This window comes from Camelus bactrianus, chromosome 11 (assembly GCF_048773025.1).
Source record: "Camelus bactrianus isolate YW-2024 breed Bactrian camel chromosome 11, ASM4877302v1, whole genome shotgun sequence".
Lineage (NCBI taxonomy): Eukaryota > Metazoa > Chordata > Mammalia > Artiodactyla > Camelidae > Camelus > Camelus bactrianus.
Genome location: NC_133549.1, coordinates 13,799,001 through 13,821,948, shown reverse-complemented (window position 1 = coordinate 13,821,948; position 22,948 = coordinate 13,799,001). Strand labels below are relative to the sequence as shown.

At 44.5% G+C, this 22,948-nt stretch overlaps 1 protein-coding gene across 7 annotated transcripts in view; it reads right to left on the bottom strand.

Moving 5' to 3' along the window:
* MTR (5-methyltetrahydrofolate-homocysteine methyltransferase) overlaps positions 1-22,948 on the bottom strand; it is a 98,020-nt gene that overhangs the window by 39,794 nt on the left and 35,278 nt on the right. For all 7 annotated transcript variants that reach the window (XR_012509980.1, XR_012509977.1, XR_012509978.1 and 4 more), the window contains exons 16-22: positions 17,831-18,010; positions 15,736-15,852; positions 15,291-15,431; positions 8,192-8,281; positions 6,974-7,126; positions 3,819-3,926; positions 2,760-2,860 (exon numbers count right to left, since the gene is read on the bottom strand). Coding sequence is in view for 4 of the 7 variants with exons in the window: in XM_074373268.1 (XP_074229369.1) it covers positions 2,760-2,860; positions 3,819-3,926; positions 6,974-7,126; positions 8,192-8,281; positions 15,291-15,431; positions 15,736-15,852; positions 17,831-18,010 (890 nt within the window). In the remaining 3 variants the exon portion in view is untranslated. The remainder of the gene's footprint in view (positions 1-2,759; positions 2,861-3,818; positions 3,927-6,973; positions 7,127-8,191; positions 8,282-15,290; positions 15,432-15,735; positions 15,853-17,830; positions 18,011-22,948) is intronic.

Sequence of the window (22,948 nt, the reverse complement as noted above, 5' to 3'; positions counted from 1 at the left end):
TGATTAAATAAAATAAAAATGAATATTATGGAATTTTAAAAACTTTATAATCATCTTTCTCAAGTGCTTATAACAGAGCTGTTAACACAAGCATTTAATTCAGAAAAAAATGTAAGATGCATTAAATGCTTTAGCAAAGGCATCCAATCCTATTTGAGAATACATACAGTTTAGAAAATTAAATATTGTAATAGGTAAAGTCCCTTTTGCTCTCCAGAAGGAATGAAAATGGAAAATAAGGCTGGCTTTGCATCTGCACCCACTTCAGGTGCCTCACATTTGCTGTCACGTGAAGTGAAGTTAAAGGTGGCAGCTTGTTTCTGATCCTGCAATTCACATGTGCCACCACTGGATGGGAGTACCCCACCAGTTTGCAGCCCCAGCGAAGGTTTCCAGCCTGTGGCTAAGGTGTCTGTCAATAGACGAATGATAAAGATGTGATCTATGTACAGGATGGAACCATGAGAAGCCACAGGAAAGAAGGAAATCCTGCCACTGTGAAAACATGGATGAGCCTTGGGGGCATTATGCCAAGTGAGATGAGTCAGACAGAGAAAGACAAATACCCTGCGTGTGCGATGCTTCTGTAGGGAATCTAAGGAAGCCGAACATACAGAAACAGTAGAATTGTGGTTACCAGGGGCTGTGGGGTGGGGAAAAGTCGGTCAAGAGAAGCTTGAGAGTTCTAGAGAGCTAATACACAGCGCTGTGAATACAGTTAGAAGCACTGTATGATCCGCTCCAGCGTGCTGAGAGTTGATTCTTATCACTTCACAAGGTTTACTCATCAAGGCAAAGAGGAATGAGAAACTGCATTAGGATTTGGTACTGGATGGTTTGCTAGACTCACTCACTAGCTGGGTGATTCAGCCAAGCATCAGCCTAGCGATGCCCAGCAAAAACACACATCCAAGCACATCAGGCAGATCTTGGGGCCACCCGTCTGCTAGCTGACGTCATAACATTAAACACACCAATACCAAGGGTCCACGTGTAATGAGACACAAGACCCAAACGGGTGTTTGACCTGATAGAAAAAGTCTGCACACTCACTTATTTTTTGTAAAAGAATAAAGTTTCATCAGACGTTTCTCCAGTCACTTACTAGCAGAGTTAAGCAAAAGTTATCTTACTAGCAAAGACAAGCAGACCTTCAGTGCACAAGCTAAAGGAACTGGATGTACTGGGGGAAAGCCTCTGGTCTGATAAGCTGCTTTCACTGCTGACATTCGTCTTCAGCAGCACCCTGGAGAAATGCCACAGCTCTCCCTGGCCTCTTAAAATGTCTTTACTGGAGGGAAAAAAACATTCCTAATATGATTCTCTCAGCTACTTACCCATTCTTCCCAATAAACAATGATAAACACATGACAATGATATCTCAAGGACTGGTTTAGTAAGTTTGCCTTTTACACAGTTCCTGTCCCATTATCATCGGCTTTTTAGCCTGATAAACAGGAAATTTCTTAAATGGAGAAAAGTTAACTAAATCATTTTGGTGTCTCAGATACAAATGCACAGTATGTAACAGGTGATCTATAAACATTTATAGCTGAACTGAATTTTAACTAATTGTGATGAATGCAAATAGAAACCAACAACACAGGGTTTGAGGTGAGACAACAGCAGAAATGTCATAGACTCCAGGAAGCAAACACCTCATCCAAATACTTACTCTATAGGTAAAATCTCATTAGAAAAACCTCCACTGTAGCTCTAATGTATTAAAAAAAAACATTCCAAGAACAATATTCCTCACTTCCAGGGTGGGAGAGAACCTGAGCCTTCTGACAGTGGGGCGGGCGGGCAGGCAGGCGTGCCAGTGCCTGGGCAGACAGTCAGGGGAGAGGGGGAAGTCCTGATACCTCTCCTCCATCTCCATCTTTCTGAATGGTTCAGAGTTGCATTTACTTAGCCCTGAATGCAGAGGCGGATAAACGTGTTGAAGCAGGGAGGGGGCTGAAAGGCTAACTGGTGTGTGACAGCGGGAAGACGGAACTCTGTGGGGGCACAGCTGTAGCTGCAGTCAGGTCTTCTCTACAGTGAAAACAGCACATTGCAAAGAAGTCCATGACTCAAAAGGACTGCTGGCTGGACGTGGACCAGAGAAGACACAGTTATATTAGGCTTTTCCTTGTAGAGAGTATGTTGAAATGTGAGCAGAACATGCACTTACATGAGCTCTCAAACGGACACAAATGTGTGCTGAATAACTACTCAAGCATAATGAGACACATAAGGGATTTCGCTTGAGCACAGCACTCGACAACCAGCTTCATCAATACCAGGAGGCGTGCACGGCTCTGTTCTAAGGCAAAGAGCAAGAGCTGCACAGTCAAGGCTTCTTCTAAAGCTCCATCTGGCCAAGCTCTTGTAAGATCTTGGCTCTAAAACCTGGCAGCTCACCAAGAGTAAAAGGGAATATGCTCCAGGCCGCTGACCGTGGGGTGGAGCCCAGTGTTCTAGCCTCTGGCCTGAAGTCAACTCCCAAGAAGGCTCTTGGTTGTTTTGACTCTGCTTGAATAGTTTTTACTCTACTTTATGTCCTTATTGAACATACAACAGATTAAATAATAACTAACTTATTTCACTTGAGAAGGTATGTTCAATGTAGAAAATTCGAAATCACAGTGAAGAAATTAAATATAACCTCTATCACCTATTGCCATACCCCACCCCTCTCGCCCAATAAAGAATCAGCCTGTTAACGCTTTTATTTAAAAGAAGAAAGGATTTGAAAGGGGTGGGTCTTGACTCACCTGAAATTGTTGCACCCGAGGACCACTCCAACGATGTTCTTGCCTATGTCATGCACGTCCCCCTTGACGGTGGCCAGCACGATGGTGCCTTGGTAAGGGTCCTGGAGAGAAAGTCAAGCAGCTCAGCACTGCTGTGGTCATTTCAGAGCGGACCACCCAGTTCTCTAGAGCCAGACAGGCGTCGGCACAGAAGGCACTTTAATACAACCAAGATGGCCTCCAAGATAGACCTGGAACCCAAATCACATGCTCTGTCAGTAGAAAGGAGGCCCACCTAGTTGGTAGCTCAGGGAGCTTCAACCAAGATCCTGGACTCCATCACCTCAAAGAACAGTGTCAGTTCAGTACAAATAGTCCATAGTGAAAGATCACATCCTTAAGCCCAAAACCTATCTGATAACTGTGTACTGCTGGCAGTAAAGGGGGAGGGAGGAGCTGGAGAGCTGCCCATGTCCCATCACAGCAGGAACAACCACAGCGCCAGCGCAGAGGGACGCCTGGTTACCCTCTACAGCACTGCCGTTCTAGGTAAAGAACAAGGCGTGCAACGCAAGGGGGATTTTTATAAACACTGTATCAGAGCCATTCACACACAGATCAGCCTCAGAACTCAGAGTCACAAGGGCCAAACCTGATTTACTGTGGTCGTGCAGCCAGCAAGAATGAATCTGAATCCAGGAGTTACCAGCACGTGGAGAATATTCAGTCAAGAGATTTTCCAAAGCCGAACACCATTTCCAGTGTGAGGATCAACCTTGTCTAGCTACAGTGTGAAGCGCGGTACCCGGCACGTAGTAGGAGCTTTGTAAATAGTAAGCAGGTGGCTGAACAAACTGATTTTGTTTGAAAAATTATGTTCCTATTAAAAAGTTCATGAAGCCACATTCAAGGGAAAATCCCAATGTATTCTGTCTGATATTTGGTAGAAGAGCTGGATCTCTTCCTTGTTTCATCTAATGACAAACACAGCCAAGCCCGAAGTATTAGGTCCCCACCTGCACCAGGCAGCCCTGGGGCCAGTTCCTCAGGGAACCGGCAGGCCCAAACGAAATGACTTGCCTCGTCTTCTGCTGTGCCAGTAAGCCCTCTGGTTTCTTCTCTCTCTTTTTCCATGAAGGGGATAAGGTGACCAACAGCCTTCTTCATGACCCGAGCTGACTTTATAACCTGGGAAACACAGAGTCAGGCATCTTTACCCAAACACCCGGATGGTCACTAACGGCCGCTTGTGGAAGGTTCGCACAGACTATCGCACGCTTTGACCTCAGGGCAGCCTCCCTGGAGCCCGCTTTTGACGCAGGCAGGTAAGGAGTGAGTCCCCTGTGGGGAAAGCCAGTGAGCGGGGCAGAGCAGGAGGAAACAGGGCTGGAGATCCATGCTGCAGTTTCTGCCTTCTGAACTTCTGCAAGGTATTTTTTCTCCCTCAAAGGCCCTCCATCATTTCTCCAGGTTCTACATGTTCCTCTAGTATCAAGCTTCTCCTCTGTGAGCCCTTCTCAGTCCCCAGCATTACATTCACTCTTAATTACGGCTTATGCAAAAAAAAAAAGGGGGGGGGCTTTTTAAAGCCTACATAATGGGGAAAATTTTGCAAATTATATACTAGCTATGGGATTGATATCAAAAACATATAAAGAACTAACACAATTTAATAACAAAAATCCAAACATTCTTACTGAAAAGTGGGCAGAAGAACCAAAAAGACATTTTTTCCAAAGAGGACATCAAAATGGCCAACAGGCACAAGAAAAGGTGCTCAACATCACTAACCATCAAGGGAATACAAGTAAAACCCATAATGAGGTATCACCTCACACCTGTTAGAACGGCCATTGCTAAGAAGACAAGAAACAACAGGTGCTGGTGAGAACGTGCTGAAAAGGGAAATCACACAAGTTCATGGGAATGTAAATTAGTCCACCTGCATAGAAAACAATATGGAAGTTCTTCAGAAAATTATAAGCAGGTCTACCACATGGTCCAGCAATTCCACTTCTGGGTATAAACTCAAAGGAAGCGAAAACAGAATTTTGTTAAGATATATGCACAGCCATGTTTATCACAGCATTATTTACAATAGCCAAGATTTAGAAACAACACCAATGCCCATCAACAGATGAATGGATAAAAAAAGATGTGGTGTATAGATATATACACAATGGAATATTGTGCAGCCAGGATAAAGGAGGATATCCTGCCATGTGCAAAAAACATGGATGGGCCTTGAGCACACTAAGCAAAATAAATCAGACAGAGAAAGACAAGTGCTGTATGATATCACGTATATGTGGAATCTAAAAAAGCCAAACCTGTAAAACAAAACAAAACAAAACAAAATAGAATAAAACAGTGGTTACCAAGGGATGGGGGAAAAAAAGATAAGACTGATGGTATTTAAGGGTACAAACTTGGAACAAGTAAATAAGCCAAAGAGATCTAATGCACATTATAATGAATACAGACAATAATACATTATAGTGATGTAGTGCGATAAATACTGCTTTTATGGCAATCATACTACAATATATATAAATGTATCACTGTACATCATATTTGCAAAATGTAACATGTCAAATTTGTTAAATAAGTAGAAAAAATGAACAGGGACTTTCATAAAATTCATCAATGTATGCTAAAACTCATGAGTAGAAGTAGGGTGAGAAACAGGATATTTGCACCACCTCAGTTTCTCCCTACAAGTCAGTTTCTAGTGGAGGAACGTAGTCGCCACCGTTAGCCAAATGACCGGACGTGGTATCACCAGGAAGGAGACACAGCAACACTGATGGGCCTCCTGACATGACCCACTGAGAAGGGCACAGCAACTCTGTGTAATCCCCTCCAGAAATGAGAAAACATCAGACAACATCTAGCTGAGAGACAGTCTACCGTTATCAGACTGTACCGCACTCTTCAAAAGTCAAGGTCATCAGGAAGGACTCAGGAAATGTTAGAGAAGGCAGGATAAAAGCAATGTGGGATTGTGGGACAAAAAGAGAACAGTGGTGGAAATACTGGTGAAATCTGAGTAAGGTTTCCAGTTGTCAGTGTTATACCAATGTTAATTTTCTGATAACCAGACTAAGATCAAGCAAAAATGTTAACATTAGGGGAAGAAGTTGAGTGAGGGATACATGGACACTCTGAAACTACAGCTGCAACTTGTCTGTAAGTCTAAAGCTAACTGAAAAACAAAAAGTGAAATAATACGTCAACATCCTGAAAAACGAAGACTGAGAACTGTCACAGACTGAAGAAGGCTAGGACAGAACAAGTGAGTATTTCTTATCTTGACTGCGGTGATGGTTTCACAGGTGCATACATGTTAAAGCTTATTAAACTGTATCCACTATATATGTGCAGTTTATTGTATATTAACTATAAAACGATACAGCTGTAAGAAACACCATGAAGGAAGACGGAGGAAATGAGCAATTAATAATTAAATACAGAATGAGTTAAAAAAAAAAAAAAAGGAACAAGAGCTTTTAGTTTTTTGTGTGCCTGACAGAACTGAACCCAGAAGGTTCAACAAGTATTTGTTAACTGATGGGGCAGGTAGTTGCTGCAAATCAAAGTAAAAGTACTGGTTTTACTTGAAATGTATCACTTAATGTGTATCACTTTTCAAAATATTCATCCTTATGGATGAACACTGACTGGTCAAATCAAATCTTAGTATGATTAACTTTACATTAATCTTGAGTTTTATTTTAATTCTGGGGTGGTGGAGAGACAGCTGTTGGAGGTAAGAGGTGGTACAGAAGACCAGAACATGAAAGGAAGGAAGGAAGGAAGGAAGGAAGGAAGGAAGGAAGGAAGGAAGGAAGGAAGGAAAGAAGGAAGGAAGGAAGGAAGGAAGGAAGGAAGGAAGGAAGGAAGGAAGGAAGGAAGGAAGGAAGGAAGGAAGAAGAGAGAGAGAAGGAAAGGAGGGAAGAAAGAAAGAAGGGAAGCAAGCAAGCAAGCAAAGCAGAGCATGAAGACGGGGGTACTAGGAACGTCCAGACGGCCTCTAACCTGAACATCACCCTAGACGGATTTTTCCAGACTACTCCTAAAAATACATTCACAGAGGAATGACCAGAATCAGATCTCAGTGCCCCAATCTCTTGTCAAAATTAAATCCTGAGAAATATACCCAAGCCTATTAATTAAAAGACAAAATTTTTTCTTTCAATTGTGAAACTACCCCCCCCCCCCAACTATTTGCCAACCTGGGGTAGAAACATTTTTCCAGCTCCAAAAAGATCACCAACAACTTTCATGCCATTCATCAGCGGCCCTTCGATTATATTCAGAGGTCGGGGATATTTTTCCTGGTTTAATCTGGCTTCTTCAGTATCCTCAATAATATATTTTTCAATGCCCTACAAAAAAAAAAATTAGGAAAAAGATCACAGAAAAAAATGGCTTAAGTTCTAATGGCTAACAAAGAATATATCATGGAAATATGAAAGAGTGTGGGTTTTGGAATCAGACTGCACATGTTTAAACCCAGGCTCCTTTCACTAATTTAGACAATTTATTAAGCCTCAGTTTCCTCGATTAACGTATCACATAGTACCAACTTCATATGGTTATGTTAAGGATTAAACGAGATAAACCATGTAAAGTGCTTAGCTGGCTTTATTGATATGAAGTAACCACCTAGTAAAAGCGAAAAATTAGTGACAAAAAGAGCACTAACAAGTTCAAATTCATAATCAAATATACTTTTTATCCTAGTGGTTTAACAGATGACACTCTGACAGACATCTCCCGTGACATCGGTGTGCTTTCTCACTGCAATGTCACAGGGCAGGGGGAGGAAAGACAACGGGCAGGACTCGGAGGCGAAGTTCAGACCCATGCAGCCTCCACTGGCTTGTCCAGCCTTCACAGAACAGCCCCCACCCTCCAGTGTCTCTAGTTCAAGGATGCTTGGAGGTGGCTGACTAGTTCCACAACCGGAAATATGTGAATCTAAAGAGTTAAAGAAATAAAAAGTTAAGTCTAGAGGCAAAAAAGAACTCTAAAATCTTCCAGACTTACAAATGTGGAAACTGAAGCCAAGAGATTATCTCACCTAAAATTCCAATTACAGCAGAAGAGCCAGGACCCACTTGCTGACCAAATGACAGCAACCTGGTCTAGGACAGTGTTTCTCAAGCTCGGCACTGCTAACATTCTGGACTGAGTAACTCTCTACGCCCTGTGCACTGCAGGATGTTTGGCAGAGTCCCTGGCCACTGGACGCTGCAAAACCTCCCACCCCCAGTTGGGACAACCCAAAATCTCTCTGGACACCGCCAAATGTGCTGGACATAGGGGTAGGGTGGAGGGCAAAATCTCACAGGGGTGGTCTCGGACACTCCTAGGTCCTGTCAGCACCTCCTGTCCAGCGACGACACCAGACAAGCAGAGGCACCTGCAGCCCTGCGGTCCACGCTCACCTTCACGAGGGCGTACTCAAGGCGCTCCTCGATGGGGCCGCCCCTCCACTCATCCGTCTGGATGACCTTCTTCCCTCCTTTGTCCTGGGCCTGGGTTGGAATCAGGACAGAGAGACGGGTACAACAGGTCACTTACTCAACTAACGGGCAGCAAAAACTATGCCTTCCTCTTTTTTTATGTTTCAAGGCCCTAGCACAATATCCAGCATGAATTTAGGCCTCAGTAAGTGTCTGAGGTAAGGAGAAACAGAAAGACAGAAATCTCTTAGGACCTGAACTTCTACTTAGAAAATTTTTTTTCCCTTCCAGTTTTATTAAAATATAATTGACAAACAGCACTGTATAAGTTTAAGGTGTCCAGTATGATATGACTTACATATGTTATGAAAGGATGACCACAGTAAGTTTAGTGAACATCCATCATCTAACACAGATACAAAAAAGAAAAAGGAAAAAATATTTTTTCTTATAAGAACTGTCAAAATTTATTCTCTCAATAACATCCATATATAACACACAGCAGTGGTGAGTGTATCTACCATGCTGTACACCACATCCGGAGCAGTTATTTATTATACTAGAAGTTTGTACCTTTCGACTGCCTTTATCCAATTTCCCCTCCCACCACCCCCTGCCTCTGGTAACCACAAATATGATCTCTTTTTCTATAAGTCTGTTTGCTTTTGAGGCATAATCAACCTATAACACTGTTAGTTCCTGGTACACAGCACAGTGACTCAATATTTCTATACGTAACAAAATGATCACCACTAGGATTTGAACATTTAACAGAGGCACAGAGAAAGGCTCCGTTTTTTCCTTTCCTTCTTTCCTAAAGGATAGCCTCTTGGAACAAAAGATTTCCATGATAGTAAGAGGAGCCAAACCCCGTATCGGAAGAGCTTTTAAAGTTTTCAACAGGGATCATCACCACTCACAGATACACGAAGGGAGGCCGTAACGAAGCTAAGTCAGAAATCATCCTGGAGGTGGGCACACTAAGAGGTGCAAGACACAGACTGTGCTCACCAGGACTTTGCTGCACCACAGGGAGGTGGAAATACACAAAGAAAGGTAAGCTACGTGAGAAAGCACCTGCCAAGGGCTGGATGAGGAGATGATACAGACGAGGCTAGAACTCTGAGGAAGGAGTAACTGTCACAGACGAGTGGTGAAGAGATACTTTGAAGCAGCTGACAGATTCAGCAAAGAGACAGAAGTGCACACACAGACTGACCTCCATCCCAGCTGGGGGCACTCATAGCCCAAACCGGAAATCTAAGTGTCATTCCCGAATCTCCATCTGCCCTCACATTCAGCCAGCCAGCCAGCCAGCCCTCATGATTACTGCCTCAATATTCCTCTCCACTCTGCTCCTACTTTCACAGTTCAAGCAGCTAACTGGTCCCCGCAGCCCAGGAGCACCCTGGTCTCCCACGCACCTTCTGCACTAAGCCAGAGGGGCCTTTCCAAAATGCAAGCCCGATCACACGCCCCCGGTGAAGAAATTCATTATCATTCCCTACTGCTCCCTGGATACAGTACTGGCTCCTTTCCAGGCCATACAGCGCCCTGCTCTGGCTTTCTCCAGCTTCATCCTCTGCCATTCCCAACGAGCTCTGCCATCTTGAACACTTCAGCTCCTTACCCTGTCCACCATCTCTCTGACCTCCAACTCTCCACGTTCGTTCACCTGACGGACACTTACTCAGCACCTACCAGACAGCCAGGCCCCCGCCACATGCAGTGACTCCTCCTCCGGCAGGGAAGGCCAGTACTGCACTCCAGCCCCAAACCTCAGCGTGCCACCTCCTCTCTGGTTCTCAGGTCTGACCCATCACTGCTGGAGGCCTTCCCTGACCACCTCTACCGCTGGGTTCAGTGTCCTTCCTCAGCAGCCTCAGAGCACCCCATACTTGCCCTATCACAGCACCCACCCCACACCGGCTTACAACTGCCCCTGTGTTCTGCACGTCCCACTAAGCTGTGGGCTCTGCGTGGGCACACGTGTCTTAATAGTCAGACCCTCCAAGTTCAGGAAGTGCAAAGCACAAATCAAGAGTTCAGTAAGTACTAGCTGGATGATTTAATGCTGAACAAAAGTGGATTTTCTGGAGCAATGTGTGTGCAGAATGGTAGAAGCCAAGTCACAGAATGCCAGAAATCCATGCCATGGAGTTGGAACTTAACCTTCCGGGCAACTGTGGTGGAAGTGGGGCTGGGAGAGCGACACAACACAAAGTTCTGAAGCTACATTCAAAGCAGTATTTTTAAGAGAACCCTAGAAGTGGGAGAATGTTTTAATAGTCTTTGATGAAGGCCTGAACTACAGTGGGAGGGGCAGGGAGGGAAGGAAAGGACAAACACAAAGGCATCAACATGGACAGTGTGAAAGAAAAGAAGAAAGGGCCTGGGGAGAGCTCCAAGACTTAGGGTTGGAGTGGTAACTGAATAATAAAGAACGACAGGGCTCTCTCACCTACGGAAAGACCAATGCCTCGCTCACATGCTGAAAAACCTTACAGAAGACAGCAATTTGAAAAAAAAAATATTTCCATGAACTTGTTTGAAACAAAATCACAGACATAGAAAACAAACTCATGGTTATCATGGGGGGAAGGGGAGGGGTGGAGGGATAAACTGGCAGTTCTGGATTCGCAGATACTAACTACTATACACAAAACAGATAAACAACAAGTTCCTACTGTATAGCACAGGGAACTATATTCAGTATCTTATAACAGTCTATGATGTAAAAGAATATGAAAAGGAATATATACACATGTAAATGAATCACTATGCTGTACAACATAAATTAACACACTGTAAACCAACTACACCTCAATTTAAAAAATATTTTTTAGAAGTATATACAGAAAAAAATAATTTTCAGCATTATTTATAGTAGCCAAGACATGGAAACTACCTGAGTGTTCATCAATGAAACAACAGATAAAGAAAGTGTGCTGTATACACACAATGGAATATTATTTGGCCACATAAAAAAGGAGACCCTGCCAAATATCACATGATCTCACTTATATTTGGAATCAAAAAAAAAACAAAACTGAATTCATAGATACAGAGAACAGACTGGTGGTTGTCAGAGGTGGGGCTTAGGGGAGGGGAAATGAGTGAAAGTGGTCAAAATAAAGTTAAGTCCGGGGGTGTCGTGTGCAGCATGGTGAGTACAGTTGTTAATAACACTGTACTGTGTATTTGAAAGTTGCTGGGAGAACAGATCTTAAAAACCACAAGAAAAAAAAATTGTAACTATGTGTGATGACAGATGTTAACTAGACTAATTGTGATGATCATTTTGCAATCGACACTGATATCAAATCATGCTGTACAACTGAAACTAATATTATATGTTAACTATACCCCAATTTAAGAAACTAAAAGTTACAAAACTCATAGATGATATACTCTGATTTTATTTAAGGGAAAACACAAAACCAGAGCTGTGTGACACCACACACACACACACACACACCAGAATCCTTCTAAAGCTCACATTCACATCACTAGATACACATAAGCACCGTTTGTTCCGTTAGTCACACAAGCAGGCAATTCCTGCTGCCGGATGGAGTTTGATATGTAAAAACAGGGCAGAGTATTCCAAACACGCTTGGAAAAAAGACCTGGTGTGTTCGCAGAAAATACCAGTGCGCCACAAGGAGGGGGGGAAATCAATACAAGTGCGGTTATGAACTGGGGCAAATGAGGATGCAGTGACGGCCAGAGAAGCTCTCAGTACAGTGCTGGAGGCTCAGTGAACGAAAACTCCCCACCTACTGAACACGCTTCAGAAAATCAGTATTTTAAATGAAACCGAACCATTTCAGAGCAGCTACTTCAGAAGACAACATGGCACGCTGTGCCCACCTTGCTTTCCAACTGGTGGCTCAGCAGGACGTTCTCCGCGATCTAGATTTACAAGTTGTGCAGTTCCACGCACCAGGTCAGGCCAGTCACCTGACACACTGAGGAAGCGCGTGGAAACAAAAGCTTCCAAGCACACCGGCCATTCAACTGTCATGCCCACCTGGCTACTCCTTCCATCTGCACCTACTGCTCCAGACTAGCTCCTGCTTCACAGGGTCCCCACAGGGACCTGTGTCTTGTTTCTGTCACCAAACTAGACCAGCATCAAGGCAGAAAGCCAAAGAGCAGCGTGCACACCCACTGGCAGTGAGAAGCATCACGCTGCATCAGGGAACGGACGACCTTTGTTCCAGAAAAGTATCAAGAATACTTATGTCCAATAAACCCACCGTCATCTGCAGCAAAGCACAAGCTGAAAATGCATTTACACACCTAACCTTCTGAACGTCATACCTTCGCCTTGCTTGCCTTAAACGTGCTCAGAACACTCACATCAGCCTACAGCTGGGCGAAGACATCTAACACAAAGCTTATTTTGTAATAAAGTGCTGAACATCTCGTGTAACGTACTAAACACGGTACTGAAAATGAGAAACAATGCCTGTGTGGGTACAGAATGGTAGTAGCATATTGCTTGGCTCCCCTTGTGAAGGTGGGATGGACTGGGAGCTACTGTCGCTGCCACTACCTGGCACCACGAGAGAGGACCGCACCGCACGTCACTCGCCCGGGAAAAGATCAAAATCCGAAATTCAAAGCAGGTTTCTAGTGATTGCTCACTGCTTCTGCACCACCGTAAGTTGGGGACGTCTGGATTCTCATAACCCGTGGCCATTCAAGAGCCACCCTCCCTAGGGCAGAGATCCTCCTCTTTCGTGCTCAAAGGGTCACGACCTCTGTGAGGGCACCACCCGATAAACAAACTCCATGTGGATTATATGGCGCCATGTTGACGCCTGGCGCTTCCCTCAGCCGGAACAGTCTGCTCACCACAGGTCAGTCTCTGCCCAATCAGGGGGCTTGCTTTTCAGTAAAGCCCGTCAGAGAGTTGAAGAAGCTCAGAGACAGGACTCTTCCTACCATTTTCAACAATGTATCAGATGAAACTTGGGCGCAGACTTCATTATTTAGTAACAAAAAGAGATCATTTTCTTATAAAGATAAAAAAAATCCTCAATCCTTATTTGCTTCCTAACATTCCTGCTTTCATGCTCCACATACCCTTGGCGTATCCTGAGGAACTGCCACAGAGCTGGCAGCTCCTGGGAGTTACTAAAGTACACCTGTTTGGGTTACTAGTTCCTTAATGGTAACAGAAGTCACCTTGAATGTAGACAGCCTACTTGACAGAAGGGTCAACAGCTTCTAATAAGCCCTTGTGGTTACATTGAGAGGGGAGCAATTTTTTGTATGATGGGCTGTTAAACCCTCGCAATTGCTATTAAGATTTCCCTCAAGCTTCAGCTGTGCCCCAGGGGCACAACCTTCGTTTTGGTATAAAGAAGCAAAAACCTGTAAACCAAAAATAAAAGTGAACACAGACCAAAAAGAATGACAGGAAATACAAAGCCAACAAAACCTTAAATGAGAACAGTCTTACAAATGAGGAGCCCTATTTTTCCTAAGCGAGAGCTGTCTCATCTGGACAGTGGAGAAGAGGAAATAAGCACATGACCTTATGGGTTAATTAAGAATGCTCTATGTAACTTCCTGACCATAGAAGCTATGATGCCCTCTTGGCCACAGCAGAACACTGTCTTAGTTAGTAATTAATGAAGGGTCCCCAACTCAGTGGAAGACAGGCTAAGACACAAACTGAAGAATAGTATTTCACACCATGTCTTCATGTTCAAAGAATATTAAAGGGCTAAGCATTCTGCCTACATGAGCAGAAACAATCCTGGAAATAGGGACAGAAATCTAGGCACTGTTTCTCACGTAATGAGTGGGAAGCAGAACTTGATTCTGTTTGCAATAGTCAAGACCGGAGAAGCTCGGTCCTGGGTCCACACGAGAAATCAGGAATGTTTACAGGGAGCAGAGAGGAGGGTCATGTGCTCATGGCAGAGTCTGAACTCCAACCAGCGTTGCCGAATGAACTAAGGCCAACACATGCAGTCTCAGAAATCCCAATCCTGCCACCTGTGCGGTGATAAATCAAGGATGTGTAGGTCCTTAACTGTCCCACCCTTTTCCCAGGACACTGCAGCACTCTTGCAGGGGAGGAAGACATTAACACAGGCAGCAACACACACCAATGCATTCGACCACGTTCCAACACGGTTTGTGGGGAAGTGTCTTCCTCTGCCATTGCTTTCTGAAATAAACTAAAAACTTTTTTTGAGGTAAGGATCTCACCTTTCCTTAAACTGAATTCTAGGAAGCAGTACCCATGATATACAGGACCAACACATAATAAACGGAAACAAGGAACTGGCTTCAGATTAACTGTTAAGTATTCTCCTGTCTATAGATCAAATGCGTACAGATCTCAAGTCCTGAATGCAGAACTTTGTCACGACTGGACCAGACCCTAATATAAAAACCAGTGTAAACGTAATACAAACAAATGTAAACATGTTACAATGGGAACACAGCAACACAAGAAAATCTAAGAGCTGATTTATATTACCAAATTATGAGGTAGAAAAATATCCCATAAAATGGAAAGATGTTCCAGAATACTGCTAAACAAACAGGTTACCAGAAAAGCATCTAGACTACAGCTCTACTTTTATAAAATGTGTGTGTGCACGTGTATGTGTGTATACACTATGAGTACACTTTCACTTTGAAAAAAAAAAAAACAAACAAACAAAATTGTGACTAGAAGGCTATAACAGAATCCCAGCAGTGGTTAACAGTGGGCAGTAGGATTATGAGTGATTTTTATTCTCTTCATCTGCTTATCTGTACTTTGTACACTTTCTAGAATTAATGTTACTTGGGTACGAGAAAAATTAATTTTACATTTTAAAATAAATTTAAGGAAATACAAATTCAGAATCCTGCAGCAGACCAGGTTTGGTCTGTTTCTCCTTCCTCGTCCTAATTAAAACATCTTCTCTGGAGCTCTCTGCAGAGATCTTCAGTGATCCAAAGACATGCTTGGATACTTGCTTCTATTCCACAGTGAAGGTGTAATAACTCTACATGAACCACAGGCTCAAAGACAGGAAAAGCCATTGGTTAGAACACCTCTCTCTACCTGGGCGTAGCGCAAGAGCTTCTCGGTGGCCTCGGGGTCTTTGTTCCAGACGAGATCTTCACAGAGCTGGAGGAGTTCCTTGTGGATATCGTCATACACAGGAAGGTTCCCAGCATTCACTATCCCCATGTCCATACCAGACTAAGGGCAATAGAAAGAAAAATGAGGGTTTCCAAGGATACTCTAAATCAGGGGTCAGCAACCCTTTCTGTAAAGGACCAGACAGGAAGAACTGCAGCCACAGTCCCTGTTATAACTACTCAGTCACCTGCTGTAGCATAAAAGCAGCCATAGACAGCATGAGTGAGAGGGTGTGGCTTTGTTCTAATAAAACTTTATTCACAGAAACTGGCAGCAGGCCAGAGTTAGTGTGTGGGCCAAAGTTTGCAAACCCTTGCCCTAGGTAAACGCTGGTGCCAAAGGGCAAACAGGTGTCCCACTATACCTTGATGGCATGGTAAAGGAAAACCCCATGCATTGCTTCTCGAATGGCGTCCATTCCTCGGAAGGAGAAGGACAAGTTGGAAAGACCTCCACTCACTCTGGCTCCAGGTAATGTTCCCTGAAAAAAATTTTTAAATGTGAAAAGATTTCCCTAGTCTGTCGAAAGCAGCAATCAAATCCCTCAAGCTTTATATATAAGAGTGGAAAGTAAAAACATAAATAAATAAATAAAGTTCAAAATAATTCAGAGCTTCTTGTAGCTAGACAAAAGACTGAAACTTGTGTTTTAGGGCATCACAAAGGCACTGCGTCAGTCTTTCCTCCTAGGCTCTAATCTCCCCAGGGAAAATAAAAAATTCTGCTTTATCTCCATATGTTTCTATAGTGACCGTGACAGGGCCACGGTATGTGGTCAGTGTGCCGTAACATGCTTGCTGGATAAGTAACAGAGAAAGAAAGAAAAAGAGACAGACAAGTAAAAGACAGAGAGTAGTCTGTCACTCACTGAAAGCACAAGCTACTAAAAGGCTTCCATAGCCTAAATGACCAGACTCCCTAGTTGACTATCAACTTGACTAACTGTAAAGGGACAGACGGAAACTGAGGTTCCCAGCACACCTGTGACACCCCAAGCCTGTGTACGCATGTGGAACAACAGGGCCTTTCACTCACTGCTGGTTAAAGTACAGACTAGCTCAAGCATTTAGGGGGACGGCGGCCACTACCTGCTGCTGGGACCCAGCCATTCCACTTCCGGAATGCGTGTGCACTCAAGAGACACACGTGAGAATGTTCATATCAAAACTGGAAACAAACCAAATGACTATCAACAGCAGAGCAGCTAATTATGGAACAGTTATGTGACGGAACATTATACATTATACATTAATAAAAACAAAGCACAACTACACACGTGAATCTTTAAAATGAGACTGGATAAGGAAAACACACATAAGAATCTTAAGGTTATACTTATATTAAGCTCAAAAATAGGCAAAACTAAACTACACTGTTTGTGCAGTTAATTCTCGTTATTTGTGGTATCTGTGCTATAAAGCCACTGTGAACACTGAGTTGGGGAAACTGAAAACTGCAGCTCCCACAGGAACTTCAGGGTTAGGTTCCTGAACCTCTGGTCACAAGATTATCATCACTGATCAATATATAACCCTGTTTTGTAAGTGTTCCCATGTAAAGACATCCTGTTTGATACAGACTGTGGTTTCACTAACACTGAGCTCGCAGCCAACAGCATCACAACCCACGACTAAGCAAAGCTCATCTAACCCACGTGTTTCCTCCAGAAGGCACGATGCATCCAGCCCTCTTGCGCTTAGAACACTAGACAACACATCTGTACAGTGCTGGGGGGCTGCTTACATAGAGAAATCAATCACCAAGAAAAACCCAAGAGTGTGAAAAACACTAAATAAATGGCACTACACAGACCATGAAAAGGGCACCCGTTTACAGACTAAGAGCTGAAACAAGAGGGCAGGGCTCGCCCTTGCTGACCACCTGGAGCACGTGGGTCAGGCCCTCAGACCCTTCACACCCTGCACACGTGTGCCCCACATGACCACAAAAGCACCCTGAGTACTGCTGTTGGGGTCACAAATAAATTGCAGCGAGTAGGTGGATTTGCAAAAACGAAATCCATGGATAATTCAGGTTGTGTGTACAGAAGTGATAAACCTGTCAAGAAAGGCAACAAAGTACTATAGTAAAACTCAGGATGATGGTTCTTCATAAAACTCAGCGTGCGGGCACCATCAGAAAGGGGGAGACGGGGGGCACGACCTGCGTCCCGTATTTTAGGACCTAAGTAAGAGTCATTATAGACCTCATGACTAGTATGCTCTCTGTGTGTTTTTTATACATTCCCCAGTGTGTCTGCTGTACTTCACAATATAAAATAACACATGCAAGAAAAATAATAAAGGCCCCTAGATTTCAGAAAACCGATTTACTACCTAAGAATAAGAATGTCAACATTCCCTGCCAATAAATACCTCTGCTAGCTCAAGCTACCCACGGGAGCCACGTGATACACCTGAGCAACGTCCTGGGTAGAAAGAGAAAACACTCATACTTACTTTAATGGCTTTCGTTGCATAGATAAAATTAACGGCGTACAAGTTGTGTTCTTCCATTCCAGTACCGATGGTGAGGATGTTAGGGTCGAAAATGATATCATTTGGATTGAAGCCCAGTTTCTGCACAAGTAGATGGTAGGCCCGCGTGCACACCCTGATTTTAGTGTCTGTTTCTGTTGCCTGGGGAAAGAAGCAAAAGATGTAATTCGAAATAGAAGAATGAAATGTTATCTATGCAAACAGAAGGACACTGCACTTGTCGAAAGCACTTAAGTATCAATGCTTGGATTTCACAGAAATCCAAATGTCAAGCAGGCTCTAAATATCTGTCGAATTATCTCAGAGGAGGAATTGGTTTGAAGTCCCTTTGTGTTTTCATCAGCACAACAGTTACACTCCTGTAAAAGTCAAATCTTACACACACGTATGGTATGTCAGTTAAGTAGGCTTCTTAAACACATAGATGATAAAAATTCAACTATTACTAAAGAATAAATTAAACAGCAAGTGCCCCTTGTCCCTGGACCCACCAGCAGTGTCCTGGCCCATCACCAGCACTGCTGCCACTGCTCTCCTGGATCCTCCTGCAGATTCAACCCTACACAGATTCAAGGACATGTATTCATTCCCCACCCTCACCCACCATAACGTTAGCTCACTAACGTGTGCCTAAGGTCATAAATACAACTTACTATTACTTGTCAAAACAGTGACCCCCAGAAAGCCAAACACTGACCCCAGCAGAGCTCTACCCCCGTCACTTCCCTTCACCCTCGAGTCAGGGCCTCCATCTCCAGCTTTGCTTCCTGTCGTTGGCCCCTAGTCCACTCCACTTTCCCCACACTGCTCTTTGGAGCTTCCTGAAACCCATCAAGCCTATCTCCCCTCAGAGCCCTTCTACGTGCTGCTGCCATTGCCCAGAGCGCACTGGACATGGCTCTGTGCTCCCGTCACTCTGGTATCTGCCCAGAGACGCCCTCCTCAGTCACCGTCTCTAAACCAGCCCCACCGCCACGCTTCCTGTCTCCTCTGCTCTTCTTCACCGCATCTCTCCTTCTAGAAATTAAATTTGTCAACTTGTCTATTCTTTGATTATTTGCTTATTATCTGCTATTAGCTAACCTGAGCTAGAACCAGTCTTGCTGTATCCCAGTGCCTAGAGCAGAGTCCACAGAGGGTGTGCTCAATACTACCACTGAATGAAGGAAAGAATGAGGCTCTAACTCCAAGTGTTTCTGAACTCTGTCATGGAAACTGTTTTCAGATCAAATATACCACCTCAACACAAGGCTTATTCAACAAACGACATTCTGAATGATTTCTGGTTGTATTAAAAAAACAAATTTGCTCTGAAGGAAAAATGAATACTTGCTATCAGTATGGTGGTTCTAAAAAAATAAGTCACACACAGTTCTGAATAAACGTGCAAAATGTTCTTGAAAAACGGCCAACAGCACTGAACGAAGTGTTGAGTGTTCCAAGCTGACTACTCTGAGGGAGGAGACCCCTGACTGGATGCGAGCGCAAAGTGTGGTAAAGAGTCAGCTCCTGATCACACGCATCCTGACCTCCAGGGAGAGCGCTCCAGGCCACCAGGAGAAGAGGGGTGAGGACACTCAGTGAGGCCCCATCCTCCAGAGAAAGGCGTGCTCGGGGAATCAGAAAAAGAACTCCCTCTCAGAGCTGGGCTTTTAATCGCTTACCTGCTTTGGCATTGATTTCTACTGCTCTCCTTGGTCACTAATCTCTCCCTGCAGTTTGTGGGGTCAGATTTCACCTCCTGCTGGGGGCATCCCCCGTGACTTGGCAAATCAAGGGGCCAAGAGAAAGGACACCACAGAGTGGGCTCTGCAGCCTCATGGCTCCAGGCTGAAGGGAAGACGGCAGGCCCTCCCCCGCCTCGGCTGACTGTCCTCAGCAACTTCTTACTCCTCCTTCAGTTAGAGCGGTAAGGTGAAGACCGAGCGGTGGGCCCAGAAGTACGTCGTCAGGAGCAGGTCGCCCGGAGCTGCCTTCCGTCTTGGACTTTGGGCCCCCCTTCACCAGAGGGCCAAAGGGAGTTGTAGGTTCTAGGTTCATGGCCCAGCGAGGCTAGGAGACAAGGAATAAAGGTTTGGGGTCCCCATGCCGTCAGCATTCCTTAGTTAACTGAGCTGGGTTGCTCGGCCCTGGTCATTTCTCTCTCTGAGCCATGAATGACACACAGCTGAGTCTGGCAGGCTAAGCGTGTTAGGCACGGGAAGTGGGGGTTGGGGGGCAGCTGTGTACCAGAGGACAGCGCTGCACGCAGAACCAGCAAGAGCGCCCTCACAGGACAGGAGTTCATTTCCAAGCTAGAACAGACTCATCAACCAGCAGCTCTGTAAGGATGAAGCCTTGTCAAACTGTCCTCCCAGCACCGGGTCCAGTGCCTGCCTCATTAACAGACACTCTACTTCTGCACGTTGAATAAGCAAGTGAATCTCAGAACACATGGAGTCTCAATGTGCAGGTCTTTGCCAGGAGCACATCATGTCAGATTCCCCAAGGCTCGCCTATCCTGTTCCTCAGCCAGGATTGTAAGATAAACATGCTGTTGGCCTCAGTGCCTGAAGACTTCACAGATCCAGAAGGCTCTCCACTCTAACCTGGAGGGATTTTTGTTTCCAATACCTGAACCCCACCTGAGGCCTGTTAATCAGAACCCTGGGACGAGGCCTAAGCATCAGTACTTTCAAAGAGCCCCCCAGTGACTGCAGCTCACAGCCGGGCGAGGAGCACCGGCCAGGAGATGGCGCCTTCTCAGGCTGAGTCAGAAGAAACCTCAGTGACAGCGCCACAAATCTAAGGGTCGAGAAAGAAGGAATAACCATCCTGTATGATTTTGATTTACCAGGTTTACTCTTTGCTGTAGAAAAGCTAGACAGCCATCAGGAGGTAGAAGGCTTCAGCTGAGAGATCCACTGCTTGGGCTCTGCTGAATTATCAGACACTTAGGGAGAAATGAGATAAACTTAAAACAATTTTTGATTTAGTCATCAAGGCACATACTGTGAGAAAGAAAAAGGAAGAGAAAAAAGGAAGGGGAGACACCTGGGTTCTCTGGAAATGCAGCCTGACAAGGAGCAGAGGAGAAACGGGACCAACTCCACAGGCAGGTTAAAGGTTTCAAACCTGACTGCAACAGCTTAGCATGGACCACAGAGCACACCAGGAGGCCGTCCCTGCTGCCACAGAGTGCAAAACGCAAGTGACGCAAACGGACGTCTGTGCTGCCGTAAGAGGGCACTGACAGGTCAGAAAGAAAAAGCTGAAGGGAAGTTTCCAAGGGAAAAACACATGACAAGAGACACCCTGGTTTTCAGAATCACTGAGGGCGTGGGCTTGGTTCAGACATCATTTGAGCGAATTCTCTACTGTGGTTAAGTACGTGGACAAGCACAGCTGAAGGCAAGGGTCAGGACACTCAGAGCCTCGGCAGAAGCAGCAGCCACGTGGGCAGAAGCGAAGTGGGAAGGAGAGCCTGCCCGTGGTGGAAGAAGAGGGCAGAGCACTGGGCCAGGGCTGCGGGAGATGCAGACAACCAGGGATGCCTCCCCGCTCACTCAGCCCCCGTGCCCTGGCAAAATTCATCCTCCACGCAGAAAGCAGATGCCAAGAGCCCGGGATTAAGCAGGAAATGGACAGGATTTAAGACATGGAGAGGCAACCTGGTGTGGAAAAAGGGGTCTCAGGTCGCAATCTAGGAACTGCAGGCATCACCACTGAAAACTTCTGAACTTTTAAAGAAGTCAAGTTGTTTTCAATGTCACCTGCTCCTGGCTTTTCTCTAGGAACCAGAGAGAGAGGCTGTTTGTGGGAAAATCCTACTCCACAAAGCCAACAGGTTTGGATGAAGCAACACTGTGTCCTGACTGCAGCAAATGAACCCACTCAAACCTTCTCCCTCACACAGAGGGGTGCCAGGCACGTGTCGGGGAGCTGGGACTCAGTGTGAGAGGTGTGCCAACTGCATGCTGTGCCGTTAATCCTGCAAGACGACCGAACATCCAGGCGTGGTCTTGAGACCAAGTGTGGCTGGGAGGCCTTGCGCTCCTCACCCCTTCCACGAACTCCCACCTCTGAAGGTAATCTGGAGAAACTGCCTCACAAACAGAGAATCTAGAACACAATCCATCCTACAAGGAAAGGCCCAAGGAGAGAAACACTCAATCACGTCACCTTAGCCAGAGAGGGTGACCTCTAAGGCCCCTGAAAATGCAGGAGTATATGTCAGGTTTTAACAAAGCCCAGAGAGGGCCAAAGCAGATAACCTGAGAGTCAACTCCTAGGCTTCGGTCACCTGTCTTCAGCAGGGTGAAAACAAAGGGAAAACTAACCAACACTGCCGTTGGTTTCCTAGAACTACGTATTTATAATACTGTGGTGCATACACAACTGGAAGGCATAAAATACTCAACTGAAAAACAGTATCAATTTAACTAAATTTAACAGAGTTCAGTTATGACATAAAAATCTACAAAGTCACTACCAAAGGAAAAATGCTTACGAAAAGAAAAATAAGCCAAAATCACAATAAAACAACACAAAATACCCAGGAATGCTCTTGAGATTCCCTACTTAAGGAAAACTACAAAACTTGACTGAAAGGCGTATCATGTTCTTAAATGACTCCAAGATACCAATTCCTCATTATTTTCTAGGTTAGGATTAAGTTTTAAACAATATCCTAATGGGACATTATTTCTCCATAAATTAGAAAATTATTTTCAAGTCTTTTTAACATAGGAAACTGTGCTGAATATAATGAATCTTTTACAGGATGATGTTGATTCTTCTTTTATACAGTTTACAGATGTGCAAACAGAAATAATACAGTCTGTGCTATTATGTGATGCCGTGCTTCTGAGAAACCTTACTTACCAAAACCTGTCATATAAAAATGATGACGTCAACTAGAAAGGAGAAGTAAATCTAGAAAATGAGTAGTGGTAAGTTATTTTTCACATAGAAATTTCAATAATAAAATGTTCTTTATCGTATTTTATATAATCTTACACATATTACAAAAACATGTATATTTTGTTATTTTAGGGTTAAAAATATCAGTTGATCAAAACTACTAACAACAGCAACACA